Source organism: Chiloscyllium plagiosum, unplaced genomic scaffold (assembly GCF_037043375.1).
Source record: "Chiloscyllium plagiosum isolate Xiang-an unplaced genomic scaffold, Cpla_swu_hap1 HiC_scaffold_27, whole genome shotgun sequence".
Lineage (NCBI taxonomy): Eukaryota > Metazoa > Chordata > Chondrichthyes > Orectolobiformes > Hemiscylliidae > Chiloscyllium > Chiloscyllium plagiosum.
The window spans coordinates 19722668-19746582 of NW_028270165.1; the positions used below are offsets into that span (position 1 = coordinate 19722668).

The 23915-nt window shown below is 45.8% G+C and overlaps 1 protein-coding gene across 2 annotated transcripts in view; it reads left to right on the forward strand.

Annotated features, from left to right (window-relative positions):
* The first annotated feature begins 4361 nt into the window (after nt 1–4361).
* Nucleotides 4362–23915, forward strand: part of LOC148143355 (uncharacterized) — a 352041-nt gene continuing 332487 nt past the window's right edge. The window contains exons 1-3 of one of the 2 annotated variants that reach the window (XM_087974129.1): nt 4362–4401; nt 9805–9985; nt 17529–18883. In XM_087974129.1, coding sequence (XP_087830255.1) covers nt 17928–18851 — 924 coding nt within the window. In that variant the 5' untranslated portion in view covers nt 4362–4401; nt 9805–9985; nt 17529–17927 and the 3' untranslated portion in view covers nt 18852–18883. The remainder of the gene's footprint in view (nt 4402–9804; nt 9986–17528; nt 18884–23915) is intronic. The other variant, XM_087974130.1, reaches the window with a different exon arrangement.

A 23915-nucleotide genomic window follows, 5' to 3' on the forward strand; every position in this document is an offset into this window, starting at 1 on the left:
GGTTTTATAAAAAGAGGTGACATCTCACCTCAGTCAATGCATTAAAGGTGTAAGGTTTGAGTCTGTCTGTATCCCAATCTTGAGTTAGACTGGTTGTATTTTCAAAGTAGGGATTTATAAAATATGATATGGCTTGACTGCCTGCAGATTGCACACATTTTGTGGAAAACTGAATGTATCTGCAAATATAATTCTGAAAATCCAAATTCACCCCGTAGACTTGTGTGTGTGTGTGTGCACATAAGAGAGTGCGTGTTTGCATGCTTGGTAAAGTGTCATGATTTGGAGATGCCGGGTGTTGGACTGGGGTGTACAAGGTTAAAAATCACAACACCAGGTGATAGTCCAATAGGTTTAATTGGAAGCATTAGCTTTTGGAGCGCCGCTCCTTCATCAGGTGGTTGTGGAGGACACAATTGTAAGGCACAGAATTTATAGCAAAAAATTATAGTGTGATGTAACTGAAATTATACATAGAAAAATACCTTGATTGTTTGTTGAGTCTTTCATCTGTTCAAAAACCATGATAGTTTCACTTCTTTCATATGTAAATAGAGTCATAGAGATGTACAGCATGGAAACAGACCCTTCGGTCCAACCCATCCATGCCGACCAGATATCCCAACGCAATCTAGTCCCACCTGCCAGCACCCTGCCTATATCCTTCCAAACCCTTCCTATTCATATACCCATCCAAATGCCCCTTAAATGTTCTCAGGTTAACTGTAACAATTGGTGTTCGCTAACGTCAATTGTTACAGTTAACCTGAAAATGTAACTGATGTAAATCACAAAACCTTTTTTAATTTACATATGAAAAAAGTGAAACTATCATGGTATTCGAACAGATGAAAAACTCAACAAACAATCAAGGTATTTTTAATGTATAATTTCAGCTACATCACACTGTAAACTTTTGCTATAAATTCTGTGTCGTATAATTGCGTCCTCCACAACCACCTGATGAAGGAGTGGCGCTCTGAACGCTAATGCTTCCAATTAAACCTGTTGGACTATAACCTGGTGTTGTGTGATTTTTTAACTTGGTAAAGTGTAAGTGTGATGGAGTGTAAGCCTGTGGAAAGGGTGTATTTGTGTGTGTACCTGAGAGAGAGCGTGTGGATAAAAGCGAGGGGTTGCATTTTGGTAAAGCAAACAAGGGCAAGACTTGTACAGTAAATGGTAGAACAGAGAGACCTGGGGGGGAGTTCTTTGAAAGTTGCATCACCGGTAGACAGGGTGGTTAAGGTGGAGTTTAGCACACTTGCTTTCATTTTTCACGTCATTCAGTGTTGGAGTTGGGATGTCATGTTGAGGTTGTACAGGATGTTGATGAGGCCACTTTTAGTGTACTGAGTACAGTTCTGGTCGCCCTGTTATAGGAAGAATACTATTGGAGAAGGTTTGGAAAAGCTTTCCCAGGATGTTACCAGGATGAAGGGTTCAAGTTATAAGGAGAGGCTTGGACTTTTTTCACTGGAGCGTAAGAGGTTGAGGGTGACCTTGTAGAAATTTATAAAATCATGAAGGTTGTAGGTAAAGTGATTAGCAAATGTCTGTTCCTTCAGTGAAGGAGAATTAAAAACTGGGAGACATTTTTTAAGGTGAGAGGAGTGAGATTTTAAAAGGAACCTGAGGGATAACGTTTTTTTCATAGACGTTAGTTTGTGAGTGAATGAACTTCCAGAAGTGATAGACATAGGTATAGTTACAACATTTAAAAGACATTTGGATGGTGTAATGAAGGTGTAGGTGTGTAGTGTACCTTTTTGAGAGAGAGGAAGCGAGCAAGGACTGACTGAAAGCACAAAGTGTGCTGAACAATTTAAAAATGTAACATTTGGTTGAAACAAATAGCTGGGGTTGTGTTGCCATGGAACAAAAACAAATTCAATTCAGCCAATCAGTTTAAAGTATGCCCCGATACCCCTATCGAATTTGAATTTTACTGTTTGGAATGACACCAAACCAATGAAATGATCTGATGTTTTGGGGTATAAAACCAGACGTTTTGAACAGTTAGAGGGGAAACAGCAAAGACAACCAAGCAAGCACCAACACAAGGCCAGCGGATATCTCTCTTGAAGAGACAGGTTCTTCCATTTCTATCACTGGGTGACCCAAATGAGACATTTTTACTGATAGCTGCATAATGATCTTCCTGCTGGATTTTTTTCAGGGGGTACAGTTTCTGGTGAGAGAAATCCTGTATCCTGGGAAGGTGGGTAAATAAGTAAAAGTGCTGTTAATAGTATTTTAACTGTGGAACCACCAGCTCTTGTGGGGGCAGTGCATTCCTCAAAAACATTTTGGAGGAATTCTGTATAACTGTGAGACTGAAAACAGTTTTTCCCACTGAGCGTTAAACAGATACTGAGAATGTAACACGTTTTAAACTGTGTTCTTGGGAAATGGAGGAGGATTGAACTTGCCAACATGAACCAAACTTTGCAGAGAAAGGAAATTTCCTGGGACGGAAGAGCTTGATAGCAGTCAATAATTGTCAGATTATTTGATGAAGATAACAGCTCATATGGGGTGATTACTGGGGATCCCAGAAGATTTGTACAGAACTTGAAAAATCTTTAATTAGGTTTGAAACGATGTTTTGTGTTTTGATTGATAAGGTTTATCTGAAGGAAGAAACTGCTAACTTTAAAAAATCAAGGTTAAGGAGGGACATATTGATTATATGATTGATTGAGGACAGATAAAAAGACATTTATTGACATTGACAATAGGTGCAGGAGTAGGCCATTTTGCCCTTCGAGCCTGCACCGCCATTCAATATGATCATGGCTGATCATTCCTAATCAGTATCCTCTTCCTGCCTTATCTCCATAACCCTTGATTTCACTATCTTTGAGAGCTCTATCCAACTCTTTCTTAAATGAATCCAGAGACTGGGCCTCCACTGCCCTCTGGGGCAGAGCATTCCACACAGCCACCACTCTCTGGGTGAAGAAGTTTCTCCTCATCTCTGTCGTAAATGGAGATTGGAGTAGAGCTCAGAGTGATACAATTCTAAAGTTTCACTCTGTGAATGAATGGAAAACTGCTTAAAGATTGCCTCCTGGTCTTCTACTTCACCAATTAAAATTGGTTTGACAACTCTTGTAATCATAGAATCCGCACACTGTGGGAGCAGGCCATTCGGCCCATCGAGACCACACTGACCCTCCGAAGAGCATCCCACCCCAAAACCCATCTCTGAACACTGTGGGGCAATTTAGCAAGGCCAATCCACCCTAACCTGCCCATCTTTGTGACCATGGGTGAAACTGGAGCACTGAAAGGAGGGCAGAGGAATGTGCAAATCCCACACACAGTTGCCAGACGGTGGGATCGAACCCGGATCCCTTGCAGTGTGAGGCAGCAGCGCTAACCACTGAACCAGCGAAATGGCTGATCTTTAAAACATTGAGAATAGCTAAAATAATGTATTTAGAAACATCAATAAAGTCTGAAAGCATATTCAATTGCTTCAAAAAAACTGCAGACATCATTCTGAAACTTGCAGTTAAGCCACAGTTGAGAACAGGCTGTGAGGGAGGAATGAACTATTCCTAGTCTTGTGAAATTGGTACAGAATATGTAGAAATAGAGTCATAGAATTGCAGAGCACAGAAACAAACCTTTTGGTCCACGCCGACCACACATCCTAAATTAATCTAGTGATCTGTTTGCCAGTATTTGGCTCATATCTCTCTCAACCCTTCCTATTCATACAGAGGCCTTTCCAGAACCCATCCAGAAACCTTTTACATGTTGTAAATGTATCAGCCTTGACACACGGCCTCTGGCAGCTCATTCCATACACGTACCACGCCCTGCGTGAAAATTGATCCCTTTTGTCCCCTTAAAACCCTTCCCCTCTCACCCTAATCCGATGCCCTTCCAGTTTCGGACTTCCTCTACCCTGGGGAAAAGACATATAAAATTGAGCAGCCAGACAAAGTTCAAAAAGAATAAAATGTTGAGTCCCAGGAAAACAAAGTTGTCGCACCAGTCTTTTTTTTTCTCTCCTATTAGCATTTGGACTGAAAATCTGTCGGCTATACCAACATCTCCACAGGACATGCTACGCATGCTTCTCGGTGTCAGCAAGCACTGCGCATGTACGCCGGTGTCAGCAAAATACTGCGCATGTGTCCCGGTGTCAGCAAAATACTGCGCATGCTCCTATCTGACAGCGGAAACAGCGCGCCACATTCTTTTGATAGACCTATAGAAAGCGCTAGAAGACCGGAAGGAGTGTGGTCTTCTTGCCATTGAGAGCGCACCTATTCTCTGAATGCGGACATTGGACCATGAGCTTGTGAAGCTGTAGTTGCTGTTCCTGTCTGTCTGAATGAAAATTGAGCTTCACCTCAGACTGCAACTTTCCTCTGTCCAACATCTGTGAGTACAACACACTCTTTTCTCAGCCCCTTTTCCATTTTATTTTTTCATTCTGGAGTTCAGTTCTTGACCTGCAGCAAAGTTGGTTCAAGTCTGTGTCTTAATTAGCAAACACATGGCAAATGCAGTAACACAGTGTGAAGTTATAGTCTTTCCTGTGAAATAAAAACAGAAAGGAGATGCATTGTTTAAATACGTTGTTTATATTGGGATGTGGAACAAGTGAGAACTGCAGATGCTAGAGATCAGAGTCGAAAAATGTGGCGCTGGAAAAGTACAACAGATCAGGCAGCATCCGTGGTGCAGGACAGTCAATGTTTTGGGCAAAAACCATTCATCAGGAATGATGTGTGGATGTACAAAGGTGCCTCAGCTACGTTCTACTCAGGCTTTCTATCCCAGTCAATGCCAGTTGTCAGATAGGTGCAGCAAGCAATGAGCAAGGCAAGTGGTGTATTAGCAAGAGGAATTGAGTTCAGAAGTGGGGATGTCTTCCTGCAGTTAGGGGGTCATTGAATATATTCAAAGCTGAGTTTATCTGAATTTTAAATGTTAAAAGTAGTTATGGGCGAAGGCAAGGAAATTTTTTAAAAACTATTTTATTAGAAACTTTTTCAAATCTTTTACAAAACATCTATAGACAAAAAAGAACAATACCAAAATACAGAAAGATAGAGGCAGTACAACAATGTCATATCAAGATACTATTAATAATGAACTAACGACTATTCTACCAGAACAACCGTACCTACTTAGCTTAAACTAAACTACAATCAAATGTTTAAAAAATTAAATTAAACTGAATTCAAATTAAATTACATCACATTATTTTATTCTATTTCACTCACTACACCTCCACTGAGGCTCCCATCCCTGGGAGCTCCAGTTATTGTACCCATAATCTTTTCCCCCAGCCTCCCTTCCCAGGGCCCCACTGGTGCCCAAACTGATTCCCATGGCATACCACGGCCCTAATCAATATTGCTGATAAGTCTGCATCCATATAATTTAGAAAGGGTTGCCATGTCTTGTAAAACCGCTCTGTTCTGTGGTGCACCATATTCATGTGGTAGTCTTGGGGGAGGTGCTCCATCACTAGCCGATGCCACCCCATAAGACCTGGGTTTTTTTCCCCAATGTCTATTTCATTAAAATGTTCTTCCTTGCATAGTGAGTAAGAATGTTACACAGTCTCTTCCCATGTTTCCCAGGAGAGGGCAAATTTGCCAACCCCAGAAGAAGAAATGCCAGATCCACTTTAACTTCAATCCCAAGGATGTCCTTCGACTCCCTTACTATAGCACTCCAGAAAGTCTGGATCTTAAAAAATGACCAATAGCAGTGTGAGAGAGAGAGCCTCTACTAATTTTACATTTGGGACACCCTGGTGATACTCCTCTCTTGAACTTAGCTAGCCTCTGTGGCACCATATGAGCCCTGTGTAAAATCTTCAATTTCATTGCCTTTGCTGTGTTACGTATTGAAATTTTCCTTACATTTTCCCATATTTCTTTCCATACTTCCAATGAAGTATCCTCTCCGAGCCCCTGATTCCACATCCTACAGATTCCCTTCATGTCCCATAAGGCACGTCCCTTTTGTAAATAATACAAAGTACTGACTGAAGGAACACCAACACACTGGAGTACTCTTTCTCCACGTCTGACCTGTAAAGCTGAGCTGGGACCATCGTCTTTTTCTGTATATAATCCCTTATCTAAAAGTACCGGAATAGGTACAATCCATATTTCTGACTTAGCTGGCTAAATGACATCAAGACCTCCCTCTTGAATAAATCTCCCAGACAGGAGATTCCCTTATTCTCCCATGACTTAAAGCTGGAGTCCATTGCCCCAGGTTTAAATCCTTGGGCTTCCACCAATGGGGTAAACAGTGAGGTCTTAAGCCAACTGCCCTCATCTTGCCTCATTATCCTCCAGGCTTTCACAGTATTTAAAATGATTGGACTCTTACACTGCTCGGTCATGGATTTAATCTTATCCATAAATAATTAGGGGACATCGCAACGGCGAGGCTTCAACATCAAGCCAAATTGACCTCGAATCACCCCCATGCCCAGCCACCCAGATATGGTAACAAAGTGCATATTTGATGTCTCTTCAAGTCTGGAAGGTTCACCCCACTCCCTCACCCTGCGAGAGCTGCAATTTGGTAAATTTAATTAAGGGGCGCCTGCGACACCAAATAAAAGAACCTAGCCAACCATTGAGCCTCAGTAATACTCATCTGGGTAGCAACAACAGGAGCATTCTCAAGGGGTACAACAGGCGAGGAAGAACATTCATTTTATTCAGGGCTATTCAGCCTAACCATGATAACGGTAATCCGTCCCACCGCTGCAAATCCTGCTTTATCCTGTCGAGTAATTGTACATAGTTAGCCTTATACAGGTGGTGGAAGGTAGGGGTAATAATTCCCAAATACAAAAATCCTTTTGACGACCATCTAAACAGGAACTGCATTCCATCCTTCAGATCAGGCACCTCCACTAATCCCCCCACCAGCATGGCTTCCGATTTTGTAAAGTTGATCCTGTAGCCCGAAAAACAGCCAAATAAATTAATTGTTTGAATCAATCGAGAAACTGACTCCTCCAGATTGGCCAAGAACAAAAGGATGTCATCAGCACATAGGGTGATCTTATGCTCGCCCATTCCCACCTCTGGCCCCACTATTTCAGGATCCCTCCTGATAGCTTCAGCTAATGGCTCAATTGCCAAGATCAATAGCAGCGGTGAAAGAAGACATCCCTGTCGACTACCTCTCCCAGTATTAAAGTTATCTGACTTAGTGCCATTTGTGATGACTGCTGCCTTAGGATCATTATACAACACTACCACCCATCTAGCAAAGGATCCCCGCAGACCAAAATGTTTGTGGAGCCCAAACAAGTACAGCCATTCTATCCGGTCAAATGCCTTTTCTGCGTCTCAGGAGACCACCGAACCCAGGATCAATCTTTGCGGCATACCTGCACCATGTTCAGTACCCTCCTGATATTGTTGGAGGAGCTACGACCCTTAAAACCCATCTGATCATCTTTCATAATATAGGGCAACACCTTTTCCAACCTCAGGGCCAGCATTTTGGGTAGAATTTTTAAATCTACGTTCAAAAGTGAAATGGGTCTGTATGAAGCACATTCTTCAGGCTCTTTCCCCTTCTTTAAAATGAAGGTGATATTAGCCTCCCTAAGAGAGGGTGGAAGACAAACCTGTGTATCTGAATAGCTATACATCCCCAGAGGTGGCATTTATGAATTCCTTATAGAATTCACTTGGGAATCCATCTGACCCCGGTGCGTTGCCACTCTGGAGATGCTTTATTGTTTCCTGCACCTCCTGTATCGTCATAGGTGCATTCAACAGGGAAACCTGTTCCGCCTTTATACTGGGGAGGGGCAGGTTCTCCAAATTCAAACAATCTTTGTTTGGCAAAGGGGACCCTTTTTTGCCACCTGTGTGTGCAATGAGTCGAGAGCAGCCCAGAGAGCTGCAGCTTGACCAGTGAAGGCCTAATATAATATACTTCCTCAGCATCTGTTGTTGCTCCTCCCTCTGCTTCCTTCTAGTTGTTTAATACGAAATAACTAGGCCTCATAAATATGCCTTAGTGGCCTCCCACAGTATTGCCGGATTACTGGCCTTACCTGAGTTGATATCCCAGAAGACCCTGAACTTTCTTCTGATGTACTCAACGAATTTGCCATTCCTTAACAGGAATGGGTCCGTGCACCAGTGCCATGCATCCATTCCACCACCCTTGATTTTACCATCTAAATACACTGGTATGTGGTCTGAGACAGCTATCTGCCCAATTTTACAAGCCAGTGTTATATCCAAAATATCTGATGACATAAAAAACATGTCAACTCGCGTGTGGCACTTGTGTGGGTTGGAATAGAAAGTAAAGTCTCTTCCATTCAGGTGGAGGTGCGTCCACACATCCACTAACCCCAACTCCTCACACTGGGGCAGCACGGTGGCTCAGTGGTTAGCTCTGCTGCCTCACAGCACCAGGGACCAAGGTCCGATTCCGGCATTAGACGACTGTGTGTGGAGTTTGCACATTCTCCCCGTGTCTGCATGGGTTTCCTCTGGGTGCTTTGGTTTCCTCACACAGTCCAATGATGTACAGGTAAGGTGAATTGGCCATGCTAAATTGCCCATGGTGTTAGGTGCATTAGCCAGAGGGAAATGGGTCTGGGTGGATTACTCTTCGGAGGGTCAGCGTGGACTTGTTGAGCCAAACGGCCCATTTCCACACTGTAGGGAAACTAATCATGTCCACCAACTGCTTAGATTGTGCAGTCATACATGAGAGGCCCCTTGTTACCCTGTCTACCTCAGGATCTATGAGGTGATTAAAATCCCCTCCTATGATTGTGCTGTGCACCCCAAGACTCATTAATTTAGCAACTGCATCAATCAGAAATGTAAGAGGGTGCATGTGGTGGGGTGGGGGAGGATACACATTCAGGACGCCATACTCTTCTCCATGTAGTTGAGCTTTAAGAATGATGAACTGTCCAAGTTCATCCTTAATTTGCTCAATTACCTGGAAAGGGAGGTTCCTTCTTATCAGTATAGCCACTCCTCTACTCTTAGAGCTAAAGGAGAAGAATACCCTATCATAACTCCCCCACCTTACCCATAGCTAACATCCTGGATCCTTCCAGCTGAGGCCGTGCCCTAGCCCCAGGCAATTCACAGATGAAAAAAAAACGTTATTTACATTCTGAGAGTTAAAAATGGATGCCCATTCCCCCCTCTCCCGCCCTCCCCCCACCCCCTCCAACACACACCCCACCCCCCCCCCCCCCCCCCCACACACACACACACACACACAAAACCCTTCTCCATACATCTTAACCAGAGGTATAGCCACCCCCAAACCAAAACCAAAAGGACAGCAGTTAAAACAAAAGTCCCCACATAATGCACAACTGACCGATATACTAAATAATTCTGGTTTTACATCAAGGCAGTACAGAGAAGCCGATAACCACAAAAAAAATGGAGAGAGGAAAAGAAAAGAAGGGGCAGAAAGAACTGTACCATTGTCCATATCGATGGCCCCATCCTGACCTGAGTCCTTGAATTCAGAGAATTCACAAAGTCCTTCACCTTTTCTGTTGAATCAAAATGAGATACCGACCTCCCGTGAGCGAAATGCAACATGGCCAGGGACCTCAAGGAATATTGAATGTTCAGATCCCTTAATTTTCTCTTAACTTCATTAAAAGCCCTTTCTCTTCTTAATTCTTGCTCCTGAGAAGTCCTGAAAAGATATTATTCTTGAGCCTTTGTGCATTAAAGCCAGTGGATCTCTTCCCAGTCTTCTTGGTGTTTCAATCACTAACTGTTTTTCTTTATAAAGCAGGAGTCGCACAAGGACCGTGCAGGGGTGTGGGTCTGGTCCTGACATGCACATTGCAATTCGGTGGGACTGCTCTAAGCCAACAGGCCCGACTCCAACTCCAGCCCCAAGAACGTCAGGAACCACTTCTCCAGGATTCCAACGAGGTCTTCGCCTTCCTCACGTTCCGGAAGACCCACGAGCTGTAAGCTTTTTCTCTTACTTTTGTTTTCCAGGTCGTCCACTTGCTCCTGAAGGACCCGAACCTGGTCTTCCAGCGTTTGGATCCTTCCTCCTGAGACCTCCGCCACGGTCTCCGATGCCACGGTCCTCTCCTCCTCTGCCTATTCTCTTTGGTCCAACATTTGAATTTCCTGCTCCATGCTTTTCCAGCGTGGCAGATAGTGGTTCCACCGCTGCTTCAATCTTTTCTCAGAGTTTGGCAAACTCCGAGAGTAACTGCTGCCCCATTAAATCCAAAGGGACTGCTCTGGGAGTTTGAGCAATGGCTCCAGGCACCCCCGATGCAGTAGGGGAGTGCCCTGCCTGCTGCACCCCTTTCGGCCCCTTTCCTTCATTTGCTTTCATTCTGGTCCTAAAGCTGTCAAACCACAATTATAGCAGCTCCAGATGTTCACTAAGTTTATATTAGTATTTTTTTCTCCTAAGGATGGTTAATGAGGGGGGGGGGGGGGGGGGGGTGTAAAGGTCCACATTGCCAGAGGATATGGCACAGAGCCCAACACAGCAGACCACTCAGACCACCGCCATCTTGGATCTCCAAGAAAATGGTTTTCAGACCAGTAGAGAACAACTACAGGATCATACAGCACAGAAACAGATTCTTCAGTCCAACTAGTCCATGCTATGTTCTCAAATTAAACTGGTCCATCTGCCAGTGACTGGCCCATATCTCTCCAAACCTTTCCTATTCATGTTCTTATCCAAATGTCTTCTAAACATTGTTACTGTTCCTGCATCCACACTTCCTCTGGACATTGATTCCACACACAAACCACTTTCTTAAAAAAAAGGTTCTCCTCATATATTTTTAAAATCTTTCTCCTCTCCCCTTCAAAATTTGCTCCCTCATCTTGAAACCCCCACCCTAGGGAAAGGACATCTGCTGGTCACCTCATCTATACCCCTCATGATCTTATAATCCTCTCTATAAAGTCACCTCTCAACCTCCTACAGTCCAGTGAAAAACATCTCAACCTATCCACCCAGATGTAAGTATATTCATATCCAGTTATGATCTGTTCAGTGCTGGCGCAAGCTCGAAAACCAAATGGTCTACCCCTGCTCATACTGTGTGAGACCATAAGACATGAGAACAGAAATTAGGCCCTTCAACCCATCGAGTCTGCTCCGCCATTCAATCATGGCTGATAAATTTCTCAACCTCATTCTCCTGCTTTCTCCCCATTACCTTCGATTCCCTTGATACTCAAGAAGCTATCTATCTCAGTCTTACATATACTCGGTGACCTGGCCTCCTGTGGCAATGAATTTTATAGATTCAGCACTCTCTGGCTGAAGACATTTCTTCTTATCTCCATTCAGAAAGGTCTTCCCCTCTCTTACCAATGGAGACATCTTGTCAATGTCCACTCTGTCCTGGCTGTTCAGCATTCTGTCTGTTTCATTTAGATCCCCCCCTGAGTGTGGGCCTATTAATCAGCATGGACCAGATCCTTCAGGATGAGGTACAGAGGAATTAGGTTCAGCAAAGTGAGAATGGGGGAGAGTCTGAGGGATGGGGATTTTCAGCTTTCTGGGAATGAGAGAGGAAAGAAAGTTTGATATAAATTAGAATTGATTACATAGGCTGATTGGCCAAGGAGTGGCAGATGGAGTTTAATTTAGATGAGTATGAGATTTTGCATTTTGGTAAGGCAAATCAGGGCAGGACTTATACACCTAATGCTAAGGTCCTGGGGAGTGTAGCAGAACAAAAAGACCTTGGAGAGCAGGTTCATAGTTCCTTGAAAGTGGAGTCGCAAGTAGATCAGATAATGAAGGAGCTGTTTGATATGCTTTCCTTCATTGGTCAGTACATTGAGTTAGACCATGTTTTGGAATACCACACTCAGTTCTGATCTCCCTGCTGTAGGAAAGATGTTGTGATACTTGAAAGAGTTCAGAAAGGATTTAGAAGGCTGTTGCCAGAGTTGGAAGGTTTGAGCTCCAGGGAAAGGCTGAATAGACTGGGTCTATTTTCCCTGGAGTGGAGGCTGAGGGGTGACCTTATAGAAGTTCATAAGGGGCATGGATAGGATGCATAGCCAAGATCTTTTCCCCAGGATATGGGAGTCCAAAAGTATAGGGCATAGTTTTGAGATGAGAGGGGTAACCTGAGGGGAAACTTCCTCACAAAGATGGTGATGTCTCTGTGGAATGAGCCGCCAAAGGAAGCGGTGGAGGCTGGTACAATTACAACATATTAAAAGGCATCTGGATGGGTACATGAATAGGAAAGGTTTTGACGAATATGGGCCAAATGCTGGCAAATGGGACTGGATGAATTTAGGATATCTGGTCGGCACCAGCAAGTTGGGCCGAAGGGTCTGTTTCCGTGCTGTATGACTCTAATCGTCCTCAGTGAAAGTAGAAGTGTGGTTGTGAAGAAGAGACTTTCAGAGCAGTTTTCAAAGATGTTTTGCCCTGACTGGGAGCAGAAGTTACAACAAAATCTTTCAGTTGTGAGACAGTAACTGAGTGAGGGAGCACATCTGGAATTCTAGTGGAAAGTGGGAATTCATTGCACTGTGGGGAAAAGTGCTTTCAGGTTTACTGGCAGTAAGTACAGTGTGCTGAGTGGAGAACCTAGTGAAGGGTTAGGTGAGTTTTTGTTTTAAACTGCTCATTTCATTCAGCCTCCAACATTGTATTTCCAACGCTGTCCATCAGAAGGAGCGGTGAATCAGTAACTGGTATCGTTAGAAGCCTTACGGTTTTCAGTACAGCAGATATTGCATTGTTTCATCAGCATTGTAAAGGTTACTGGCAGCAGTGGGAGGTGTGGGCTGCATTCACTAGAAATGATTAAGCAGTTACAGAACACACATACAAGAGGGCAGGGTGGGACTTGTCTTTCGATTTGCAGAAAGTGGGAGGTTCTGTGAGCTGTCATCCTGAGTGCACACAATCATTGAAGCCCTACAGTGTGGAATCAGGCCATTCAGCCCATAAAGGCAACGCTGACCCCTCTGAAGAGCATGCCACACAGACCCACCCCCACCCCACCTATCCTGTCCTGTCATTTCTGCTGGTGAATTAGACTAGGACTAGGGGACATGGCCTCAAGATTAGGGAGAGTAGATTTAGGACAGAGATGAGGAAGAACTGCTTTTCCTGGAATGTGGTGAATCTATGGAATTGTCTGCCCAAGGAAGCAGTAGCAGCAGCTTTATTAAGTATATTCAGGATACAGTTGGCTGGGTTATTGCATTGTAGGGAATTAAAGGGTAGTGGGGACAATGCAGATAGGAGGAGCTGAGATGATGATCTTAATGAATGGCAGAGCAGGCTGGATGGGCCAAATGGCCTACTCCTGCTCCTATTACTGTGAAACTATAACTGTGCATTTCCCATGGCTAACCCACCTAACTTGCACATCCCTGGACACAATTTGCAATTTAGCCTGGCCAATCCAAATCAAGGCCGGTGAGCAGTGTGGTGATGTGGAAAATGAACGTTGGAGAACGATAAAAAGGGACAAGGAGGATAAACGTACCAGCAATCAAAGCTGGATTCAAAAGATCACAAAAAATAAAAGTAAAAGCTGAATGTGTGCTGCATTGTAACAAAAGTGAATGAATTGGCTGCACACATTGAAGAGAATAATTATGATCTGAGACTCCTTACAGAGTGGTTTAATGGGAAGCTCGGTAAAGGTAGAAGATTGGCATTGCTAATCAAAGCACTGATCACAGGGTAGCCTGGTGTCAGCTCGGATTTCAGGTCCTGATTTCTCTGTCCTCTGTTGATCTCCCTGTTCCCACAGAGTAAGGTGTCGTATGTCCTCCGCTCTGCTGGGTTTTTGCTGAAGCTTTGACCCCCTTTTCCACCTTCCAGAACAATAAAACATTCAGCCACTCAAGGCCCAACCCACATTGCCCCAGCCTGTCAACCATCCAGAGAGACTATCGTAGTGGGGAATAAACAAGAAAAATGAAACAAAATTAGGAATAAATAGGTGAGCATGTTTAATGTTTGTTCGTTAGGAGGTAAGCCAGAAATCAGGGTCTCCCAGGATTCTTATGGTACCCAACTTGAGGAATTCTGTCTCCCTTCTATCTAACTATTAGTACCCAACTCTGATTTATAACAACATTTACAGAAATAAAGCATTTGTTATCAAAAAGGCATAGAGATAAACAGCATAGACATAGACATTTGCTTTCTCTCATGCACGCACACGTGCATATAAGTGTATAGGGTGAATTTGTATTTGTAGAATTATATTTATAGATACATAGAACATGACAGCGCAGTGCAGACCCTTCGGCCCTCAATGTTGCACCGACCTGTGGAACCAATCTGAAGCTCACCTAACCGACACTCTTCCATTCTCGTTCATATGTCTATCCAATGACAATTTAAATGCCCTTAAAGTTGGCGAGTCTACTACTATTGCAGGCAGTACGGTCAACACCTCGACTACTCTGAGTAAAGAAACTATCTCTGACCATCTGTCCTATATCTATCACCCCTCAATTTAAAGTTATATCCCCTCGTGCTAGCCATTGCCATTCAAGGAAAAAGGCATTCACTGTCCAACCTATCGAACTCTCCGATTATCTTATGTCTCAGTTAAGTCATCTTTCAACCTCCTTCTCCCTAACGAAAACAGCCGCAAGCCCCTCAGCCTTTCCTCCTAAGACCTTCCCTCCATACCAGGTAACATCCTAGTAAATCTCCTCTGAACCTTTCCCAAAGCTTCCACATCCTTTCTATAATGCGGTGACCAGAACTGTGCGCAATACTCCAAATCTGGCCGCACCAGAGTTTTGTACAGCTGCAGCATGATCTCATGGTTCTGAAACTCAATCCCTCTACCAACAAAAGCTAACACACCGTGTGCCTTCTTAACAGCCCTATCAACCTGGGTAACTTTCAAGGATCTACGTACTTGGACACCGAGATCTCTCTGCTCATCTACACTACCAAGAATCTTACCATTAGCCCAGTACTCTGCATTCCTGTTGCTCTTTCCAAAGTGAATCACCTCACACTTTTCCGCATTAAACTCCATTTTCCAGCTCTCAGACCAGCCCTGCAGCTTATCTATGTCCCTCTGTAACTGACAACATCTTTAGTCAGTATCCACAACTCTACCGACTTTAGTGTCATCCGCGAATTTACAAACCCACCTTCTATGCCCTCATCCAGGTCATTTATAAAATGATGAAGAGCAGTGGACCCAAAACAGATCCTTGTGGTAACTCACTCATAACTGAACTCCAGGATGAATATTTCCCATCAACCACCACCCTCTTTCAGCAACCAATTTCTGATCCAAAAATTTGATTTTGTTCAAAAAATGCACAGGCTGCTGGCAGTCAATGCAGGCAATGCATGCATGTAATATTTTGTAAATTTCACTTTGGAAACAGAACCTGTCAGATTCAAAATTGGGATACAGACTGACTGTGACCTCATACCTTTAATGCATTGTCTGAGCTGAGATGTCACCTTTTGTTACAAACCTTAAGTTATCTCGAGAAGGTGATTTGTAAGAAGTTCTGAGATTTACATATTAATGATACCTACAACCCATTCTAAAAGATTAAAGACTGATGGTTTGCCACGTCTGTATGTTTAGTTTCTCACTGGTGTTGGTGTCAATGCCTTGATCCCGTGTCTGGTTGTTTCTAAAGATGCTGTATTGCAGGTTTATCCTGAATTTATACAGTTTTCCTTTGCTTCCCAAAAACAGATCTGCTCACACTGAGCAGTATCCCAATGTCGTGAAAAATGTTAACTTTCAGGTAGAGAGTTATTCAAGAGATGTTTTTACTTTTTTGGCCCTGTAAGGTCCTGAATTAGCATCCTTCAGGAGAATTAGAGTGGAGTGAGAATGGATGGGGGGGAGAGAGATTGGGATGGTGCTTTCAATTTTGTGGAATAACGAAAGAAAAGATTGTTTTGCAGAAAAAGAATTGCTTGTTCTGAATTTCTACCCTGGGCTGATGTTAAAGTGGAGATTTGAGACGGCCCAGGGAATCCCTTGTGGTCTCAGACCTGTAAAGCCTCTCTCTTGATTTGTCCCGGAAATCGTACTGTTTGGAAGTCTGGAATAAAATCCTGTTATGGACAGTTTAGTATAATTTTAGTTATCCCCTTTATTCACTAATAGCATCACTGTGACAACATAACATTGATACCTATCAGCTAAACTAACTAGGTTCTAATAATCTAGGAGAGTAGGTTACCAGCTGTTCAAATGCCCAGCAGGCTACTCCAATGTATTGATACAAAGTGGCTTCCTTTGTACAAAAGTTTGAAAAAGAAATTGCATGTTCTTAATTAGACAGATAACAGTGAAAGACAATAATTCATAAGGAAGAAAAGCTAATTGACAGATCTGTGAAGCTTGACTAATCGCTCCTACAGGCCCTAAGCCATTCGTCAGGTGGGAAAAACAGTTGAGTTAGGCGCCTGCTCGCAAGATAAACTCCTCTCATAAAGAGGTACCAGTCTCAGCTGATTGGAGAGTTCACAAGATAACCTTGCACAGCTCACATGTCAGATACAGTTGTTTTATAAAACGGCTTCTTAGTAAGGAGGGCAAACGTTCAATCATAAAATGGCTTCCCGACACATTGTGCAAGAATCTCTTCAATATTCGACCCAGAATAATTTCTAAGCTAGGAGCAGACTCCTGCTGTTTAAACACTAAATCATTCTGTACCTGAGGCTGAGATGTTACTGTAAGGTTGCATTTAAACTGATTCATTCGTCTTCGAATGAAACATGCCTTCTTTTCAAGTTTGTGTTTGAAATTCAAATAAGACATAAGATCTGATTAGTTAGAATTGACAGTGGGGCAGTCTGTAAAGTCTGTAAAAACAGCAAGTAAGTTAAAGCTTTATCAGTATTTCCTTTTACAGAGTTTGCATTTCATAACCAGAATTGGCTACTCAAAAGCATCAAAAAGTCTCAAAATGCAATTAAATTCAATCCATAGCAGCTAAGCACTAAGAGTTAATTTTCTACTGGATTCAACAGCCTCAGCATTAAAATGGTGTCTCTCTCTAGTGTCCTTTTGAACTCTCAATTCAGGGTTTTGTAACAGCAAAGATTTATTTTCTCTGTGACTGCCCTGCTTGCAAGGGGTATAAGAATCCATTATAATTGACAGCAACTGACCGTTAATTACAAAGTTTTTGATAGTACCAAGTTTCGTTTCAGGGTCAGAATGAAACACTGTCATTAATTTCACAAGGGAACGGCTGTGAATGTTATCACTTGGTGTCCTGTTCATACAGATTCACCGATGCTAAGGCAAACGTTCTTAATTGTCTTACAGCATCCTGCTATCACTTGGTAAGCCCAGATGTCCCTATCTTTTGCATTCTTTAAGATCCCCCCTTTTCTGAGCCTTGCTGTCTGTCTATGTTCCAGTGAAATAAATGTGTTCCATAATTCAGCATTACATTTAGTCTAAATGTTTAAAGACAAGTTTTAAGGCTACAGACCTTCTCAGTGACAATGATGACTTTTGTAATCTCTTTTTACAGAGTATTTGATCTGAAAACTGAAGTTTAAAAATCAACAGATGAAGGGCTTATGCCCAAAACGCCGACTCTCCTGCTGCTCAGATGCTGCCTGACCTGCTGTACTTTTCCGCACTTTTCGACTCTGACTCTCCAGCGTCTGCTGTCCTCAATTTCAAGTCAATGTCTGACAGTTGTTCAGTCCATTGGGACTGTAACGAGTTTTGACTAAGATTCTGTGAGAAGGAGCAAAGTTTTTTGGTCCCTGTTTCAGTAAGTTTTCAGCATCAGTGGGACTGAATGAGAGACCCTACTGTTACAGCGCACTGAGTGTGGAACCTAAAACAGTTATCCAGCCTGGAAAGAGGAATTCACGGCGGGGAGGGACTGTACACGTGTTTGTGTGCCGTTGAAGCTTCAGCCATGGAGAAACCTGAGGAATCCCACCCCGTGCAGAAACCTTGGAAGTGTGGCGACTGTGGGAAAGGCTTCCATGTGCCGTCTGTCCTGGAGGCTCATCAGCGCAGTCACACTGGGGTCAGGCCATTCTCCTGCCCTGAGTGCGGGAAGGGGTTCAGCAGTTCCTCCACCCTGCTGAGGCACAGACGGGTCCACACGGGGGAGAGGCCCTTCAGCTGCCCGGAGTGCGGGAAGGCCTTTAGCAATTCCTCTGACCTACTGAAGCACCAGCGGGTCCACACCGGGGAGAGGCCATTCGCCTGCCCAGAGTGCGGGAAGGGGTTCAGCAGTTCCTCCGCCTTGCTGACCCACCGGCGGGTCCACACAGGGGAGAAGCCCTTCAGCTGCCCCAAGTGTGGGAAGGCCTTCACCCAGGCCTTTTCCCTGCTGAGGCACCAGAGTGTCCACACAGGGAAGAGGCCATTCACTTGCCCAGTGTGCGGGAAGGGGTTCAGCGATTCCTCCGCCCTGCTGACCCACCGGCGGGTCCACACTGGGGAGAGGCCTTTCAGCTGCCCTGAGTGTGGGAAAGCCTTCACCCATGCCTCCAACCTGCTGACCCACCGGTGGGTCCACACCAGGGAGAGGCCCTTCAGTTGCCCCGAGTGTGGGAAGGCCTTCAGCAATTTCTCCCACGTGCTGATCCACCGGCGGGTCCACACCGGGGAGAGGCCATTCACTTGTCCTGAGTGTGGAAAGGCCTTCAGCAATTCCTCTGACTTACTGAAGCACCAGCGGGTTCACACCGGCGAGCGGCCCTTCAGCTGCCCTGAGTGCGGGAAGGCATTCACCCAGGCCTGCAACTTGCAGAGGCACCAGCGGGGGCACCAGCGCTCCCAACAATCGGATTCTGTCGGTGAGGCTGCTGTGGGTCACCCCCAGGACTGAACCTCCTGCCCAGTCTGACAGTGGGAGAGTTGGTGAGCTTGTTTTGTTTTCTGCTGTATTGCACCCACTCCCACGGTGGCTCAGTGGTGAGTAGCATTGCCTCACAGTGCCAGGGACCCGGCATTGGGGCAACTATCTGTGTGGAGTTTGCACATTCTCCTCCTGTGCCTGCGTGGGTTTTCTCTGGGTGTTCCGGTTTCCTCCCACAGTCCAAAGGTGTGCAGGTAGGGTGGATTGGCGAAGCTAAATTGTCCCAGTGTTCAGGGATGTGTAGGTGTGGTGCATTAGTCAGGGGAAATGTCGAGTAATAGGATAGGGAAATTGATTGGGTTACTCTTCAGAGGGTCAGTTTGAACTTGTTGGGCTGAAGGACCAGCGTCCACACTGTAGGGATTCTGTGATTCCATGAACTTTGATCCATTGGGCGCTACTGCACGTTCTCACTGAAACAATCTGCACAAACCTCAGCCTGTGAGACCATCAAAGCAGACGTTAGGCCATTCAGCACATCGAGTCTGCTCTGCCATTCGTGAGAGACAAAAACAAACTGCAGATGCTGGAATCGAAAGTCGGCAAGCAGGAGGCTGGGAGAACGCAGCAAGCCAGGCAGCACCAGCAGTGACGTCAGTGTTTCAGTTATTAACCCAAATCATTGACTTCTCTACCAGAAATGATTTACCAGGATGTTGCTGAGAGGTTGAATAGACTGGGGCTGTTTTCCCTGGAGTGTCAGAGGTTGAGGGGTGACCTTATATGGGTTTATAAAATCATGAGGGGTATGGATAGGGCAAATAACAAGGTCATTTCCCTGGAGGTTGGGCAGTCCAGAACCAGAGGGTTTATGGTGAGAGGGAAAATATTTAAATTGGACCTAAAGGGCAACCTTTTCATACAGAGGGTGACGCATGTATGGAATGAGCTGCCAGAAGAAGTGGTGGAGGGAGGTACAATTACAGCTTTTAAATGGCATCTGGATGGGGACATGAATAGGAATGGTTGAGAGGGATATAGGTCAAGTGCTGGAAACAGACCCTTTGCTCCAACTCATTCATGCTGACCAGATATCCTAAATTAATCTAGTCCCATTTGCCAGCACTTGGCTTGTATCCCTCGAAACTCTTCCTGTTCATACACCCGTCCAGGTGCCTTTTGATTAGATTCCCTACAGCGTGGAAACAGGCCCTTCGGCCCAACAAGTTCTCACCGACCCTCCGAAGAGTAACCCACCCGAACACTACAGGCAACTTAGCATGGACCTCAAGGGACAAGTTTTCACACTGAAGGTGGTGCATGTACAGAATGAGCTGCCAGAGGAAGTGGTGGAGGCTGGTACAATTACAACATTTAAAAAGCATCTGGATGGGTATATGAGCTAAATGATGACAAATGGGAGTAGATTAAATTTTGGATGTCTGGACGAGTTGTAGCGAAGGGTCTGTTTCAGTGCTGTACATCTCTACGACTAGGCCTCTCGGGTTCACACACACACAATCTGTCAGTAACGGTTCGGTTGAAGCAATGTGGTATCTTTTAGAGACTTCGAGTCAAAAGAGATGCACAGCAGTGAAACAGACCCTTCAGTCCAACTCGTCCATGCTGACTGCATATCCCAAATTAATCTCATCCCATTTGCCAGCACTTGTCCATATCCCTCTAAACACTTCCTATTCATGTTCTAATCCAGATGCCTTTTAAATGTTGAAATTGTACCAGCTTCCACCACTTCCTCTGGCAGCTCATTCCATACATACACCACTCTCTCCGTGAAAAGGTCACCCCTCAGGTCCCTTTTAAATCTTTTCCCCCTCATCCTAAACCTCTAGTTTTGGATTCCCCACCCTGGGGAAAAGATTTTGACTATTTACCCTATCTGTGCCCCTCATAATTTTATAAATATCTACCAGGTCACTCCTCAGCCTCCGATGTTCCAGGGAAAATACCTGCAACTTATTCAATCTCTCCCTATAACTCAAACCCTCCAACCTCAGAACCATCCATTTAAATCTTTTCTGAACCTTTTCAAGTTTCACTACATCCTTCCTGGAGACACAATTTGCAGGTGTTCAGTGTTATGGACCAGGCAAGATCCCCTCAAAACATTCTAGGAAGGTAGCCCAGACCCTAACTTTTTTTAGTTGTTTTAGGCAGAGGTATTTCAGGAGTGATGTAGCTGGTCAAATCACTTGGCTTCCAGGAAAACAATTTATTTACACACCGCCGAATGAAACCTTCGTGACCACTCCATTGACTGGTGTTGCCACCTTCAGGGTAAAATCGACTGAACGCCCAGATCTCTAACTCCCCCTCGCGAGAGCCAAGAGTCCTCAGTTCTATTGAGAGGGGGAAATTGGCCGTCAGTCATCTCTGTATTAGAGAATGCATCGTTTAAAAAAAACTGAGAAGGGGATTCCTGACAGAAGATTCAACAGAAGGCGGCACAGAGTATTCCAAGAGACACGTAACCTGGCTGTAATCTGAGAGACTAAATTCCATTTTTTGTTACGAGGGGCAATCGTATTTATTGTTGAAACTTTATTGCTGGAACAGCACAGCAGGTCAGGCAGCATCCAGGGAACAGGAGATTTGACGTTTCGGGCACAGGCCCTTCTTCAGGAATGAGCAGAGAGTGTTCAGCAGGAGAAGATAAAAGGTAGGGAGGAGGGACTTGGAGGAGGGGCGTTGGAAATGTGATTAGGTGGAAAGAGGTCAAGGTGAGGGTGATAGGTCGGAGTAGGATGGAGGCGGAGAGGTCAAGAAGAAGACTGCAGGTCAGGAAGGCGGTGCCGGGCTGGAGGGATTCGGCTGAGACAAGGTGGGGGGAGGGGGGATGAAGAAACTGGTGAAGTCCAAGTTCATCCCCTGTGGTTGGAGGGTTCCCAGTCGGAAGATAAGACGCTCCTCCTCCGACCGTCGCGTTGTTGTGGTTTGGCGGTGGATGAGTCCAATGACCTGCATATCCTCGGTGGAGTGGGAGGGGGAGTTGAAATGCTGTGCTACAGGGTGGTTGGGTTGGTTCGTCCGGGTGGCCCAGAGGTGCTCTCTGAATCGCTCCGCAAGTAGGCGGCCTGTCTCCCCAATATAGAGGAGGCCACACCGGCTGCAGCGGATGCAGTAGATGATGTGGGTGGAGGTGCAGGTGAATCTGTGGCGGATATGGAAGTTTCCTTTGGGGCCTTGGAGAGAAGTGAGGGGGGAGGTGTGGGCGCAAGTGTTGCACCTCCTGCGGTTGCAAGGGAAGGTGCCGGGAGTGGAGGTTGGGTCGGTGGGGGGTGTGGATCTGACAAGGGAGTCGCGGAGGGAGTGGTCTCTACGGAAAGCTGATAGGGGAGGGGAGGGAAATATATCCTTGGTGCTGGGGTCTGTTTGGAGGTGGCGGATGATGCGCTGTACATGGAGATTGGTGGGGTGGTAGGTGAGGACCAGTGGGGTTCTGTCCTGGTGGCGGTTGGAGGGGCGGGGCTCAAGGGCGGAGGAGCGGGAAGTGGAGGAGATGCGGTGGAGGGCACCGTCGACCACGTCGGGGGGAAAATTGTGGTCCTTGAAGAAGGAGGCCATCTGTGTTGTACGTATTTTGAACTGGTCCTCCTGGGAGCAGATGCGGCAGAGACGAAGGAATTGGGAGAATGGGATGGCGTTTTTACAGGGGGCAGGATGGGAGGAGGTGTAGTCCAGGTAGCTGTGGGAGTCGGTTGGTTTGTAGTAGATGTCCGTGTTGATTCGGTCGCCTGAGATAGAAACAGAAAGGTCTCGGAAGGGGAGGGAGGAGTCCGAGACTGTCCAGGTGAATTTGAGGTCGGGGTAGAAGGTGTTAGTGTAATGGACGAACTGTTCAACCTCCTCGTGGGAGCACGAGGTAGCGCCGATACAGTCATCAATGTAGCGAAGGAAAAGATGGGGTGTGGGGCCAGTGTAGTTGCGGAAGATGGATTGTTCCACATACCCTACGAAGAGGCAGGCATAGCTGGGGCCCATGCGGATGCCCATGGCTACTCCTTTTGTTTGGAGAAAGTGGGAGGATTGGAAAGAAAAGTTGTTCAGGGTGAGGACCAGTTCGGTCAGTCGAAGGAGGGTGTCGGTGGAAGGGTACTGGGTGGTACGGCGGGAAAGGAAGAAGCAGAGTGCTTTGAGTCCTTCGTGATGGGGGATGGAGGTGTACAGGGACTGGATGTCCATGGTGAAGATGAGGCGTTGGGGACCGGGGAAGCGGAAATCCTGGAGGAGGTGGAGGGCATGGGTGGTGTCACGAACGTAGGTGGGGAGTTCTTGGACTAATGGGGACAGGACCGTGTCGAGGTATGCCGAGATGAGTTCGGTTGGGCAGGAGCAGGCTGAGACGATGGGTCGTCCGGGGCAGTCAGGTTTGTGGATTTTGGGCAGGAGGTAGAAACGGGCGGTGCGGGGTTGTGGGACTATGAGGTTGGAGGCGGTGGATGGGAGGTCCCCTGAGGTGATGAGGTTATGGATGGTCTGGGAGATGATGGTTTGGTGGTGGGGGGTGGGGTTATGGTCAAGGGGACGGTAGGAGGAGGTATCTGCGAGCTGGCGTTTGGCCTCAGCGGTGTAAAGGTCAGTGCGCCAAACTACTACTGCGCCTCCCTTGTCAGCTGGTTTGATGGTGAGGTTGGGGTTGGAACGGAGGGAGTGGAGGGCTGCGCGTTCCGAGGGTGAGAGGTTGGAGTGGGTGGGAGGGGTGTGGGAGTTCAGGTAGCGGTTAATATCGCGGCGGCAGTTTGCTATGAAGAGGTCGAGGGCAGGTAGGAGGCCAGCACGGGGTGTCCAGGTGGACGGAGTGTGTTGGAGGTGGGAGAAGGGGTCGTCAGAGGGTGGGCGAGAGTCTTGATTGAAGAAGAAGGCACGGAGGCGAAGGCGGCGGAAGAATTGTTCGATGTCACTCCGTGTATTGAATTCATTGACCCGAGAACGTGTGGGAACGAAGGTGAGACCTCTGCTGAGGACTGATCTTTCATCCTCAGAGAGGGGCAAGTCTGGAGGGATGGTGAACACACGGCAGGGCGGGGAGCTAGGACCTGGTGTGGGACTGGAGCTGGATGTGGGGGCGGGGTT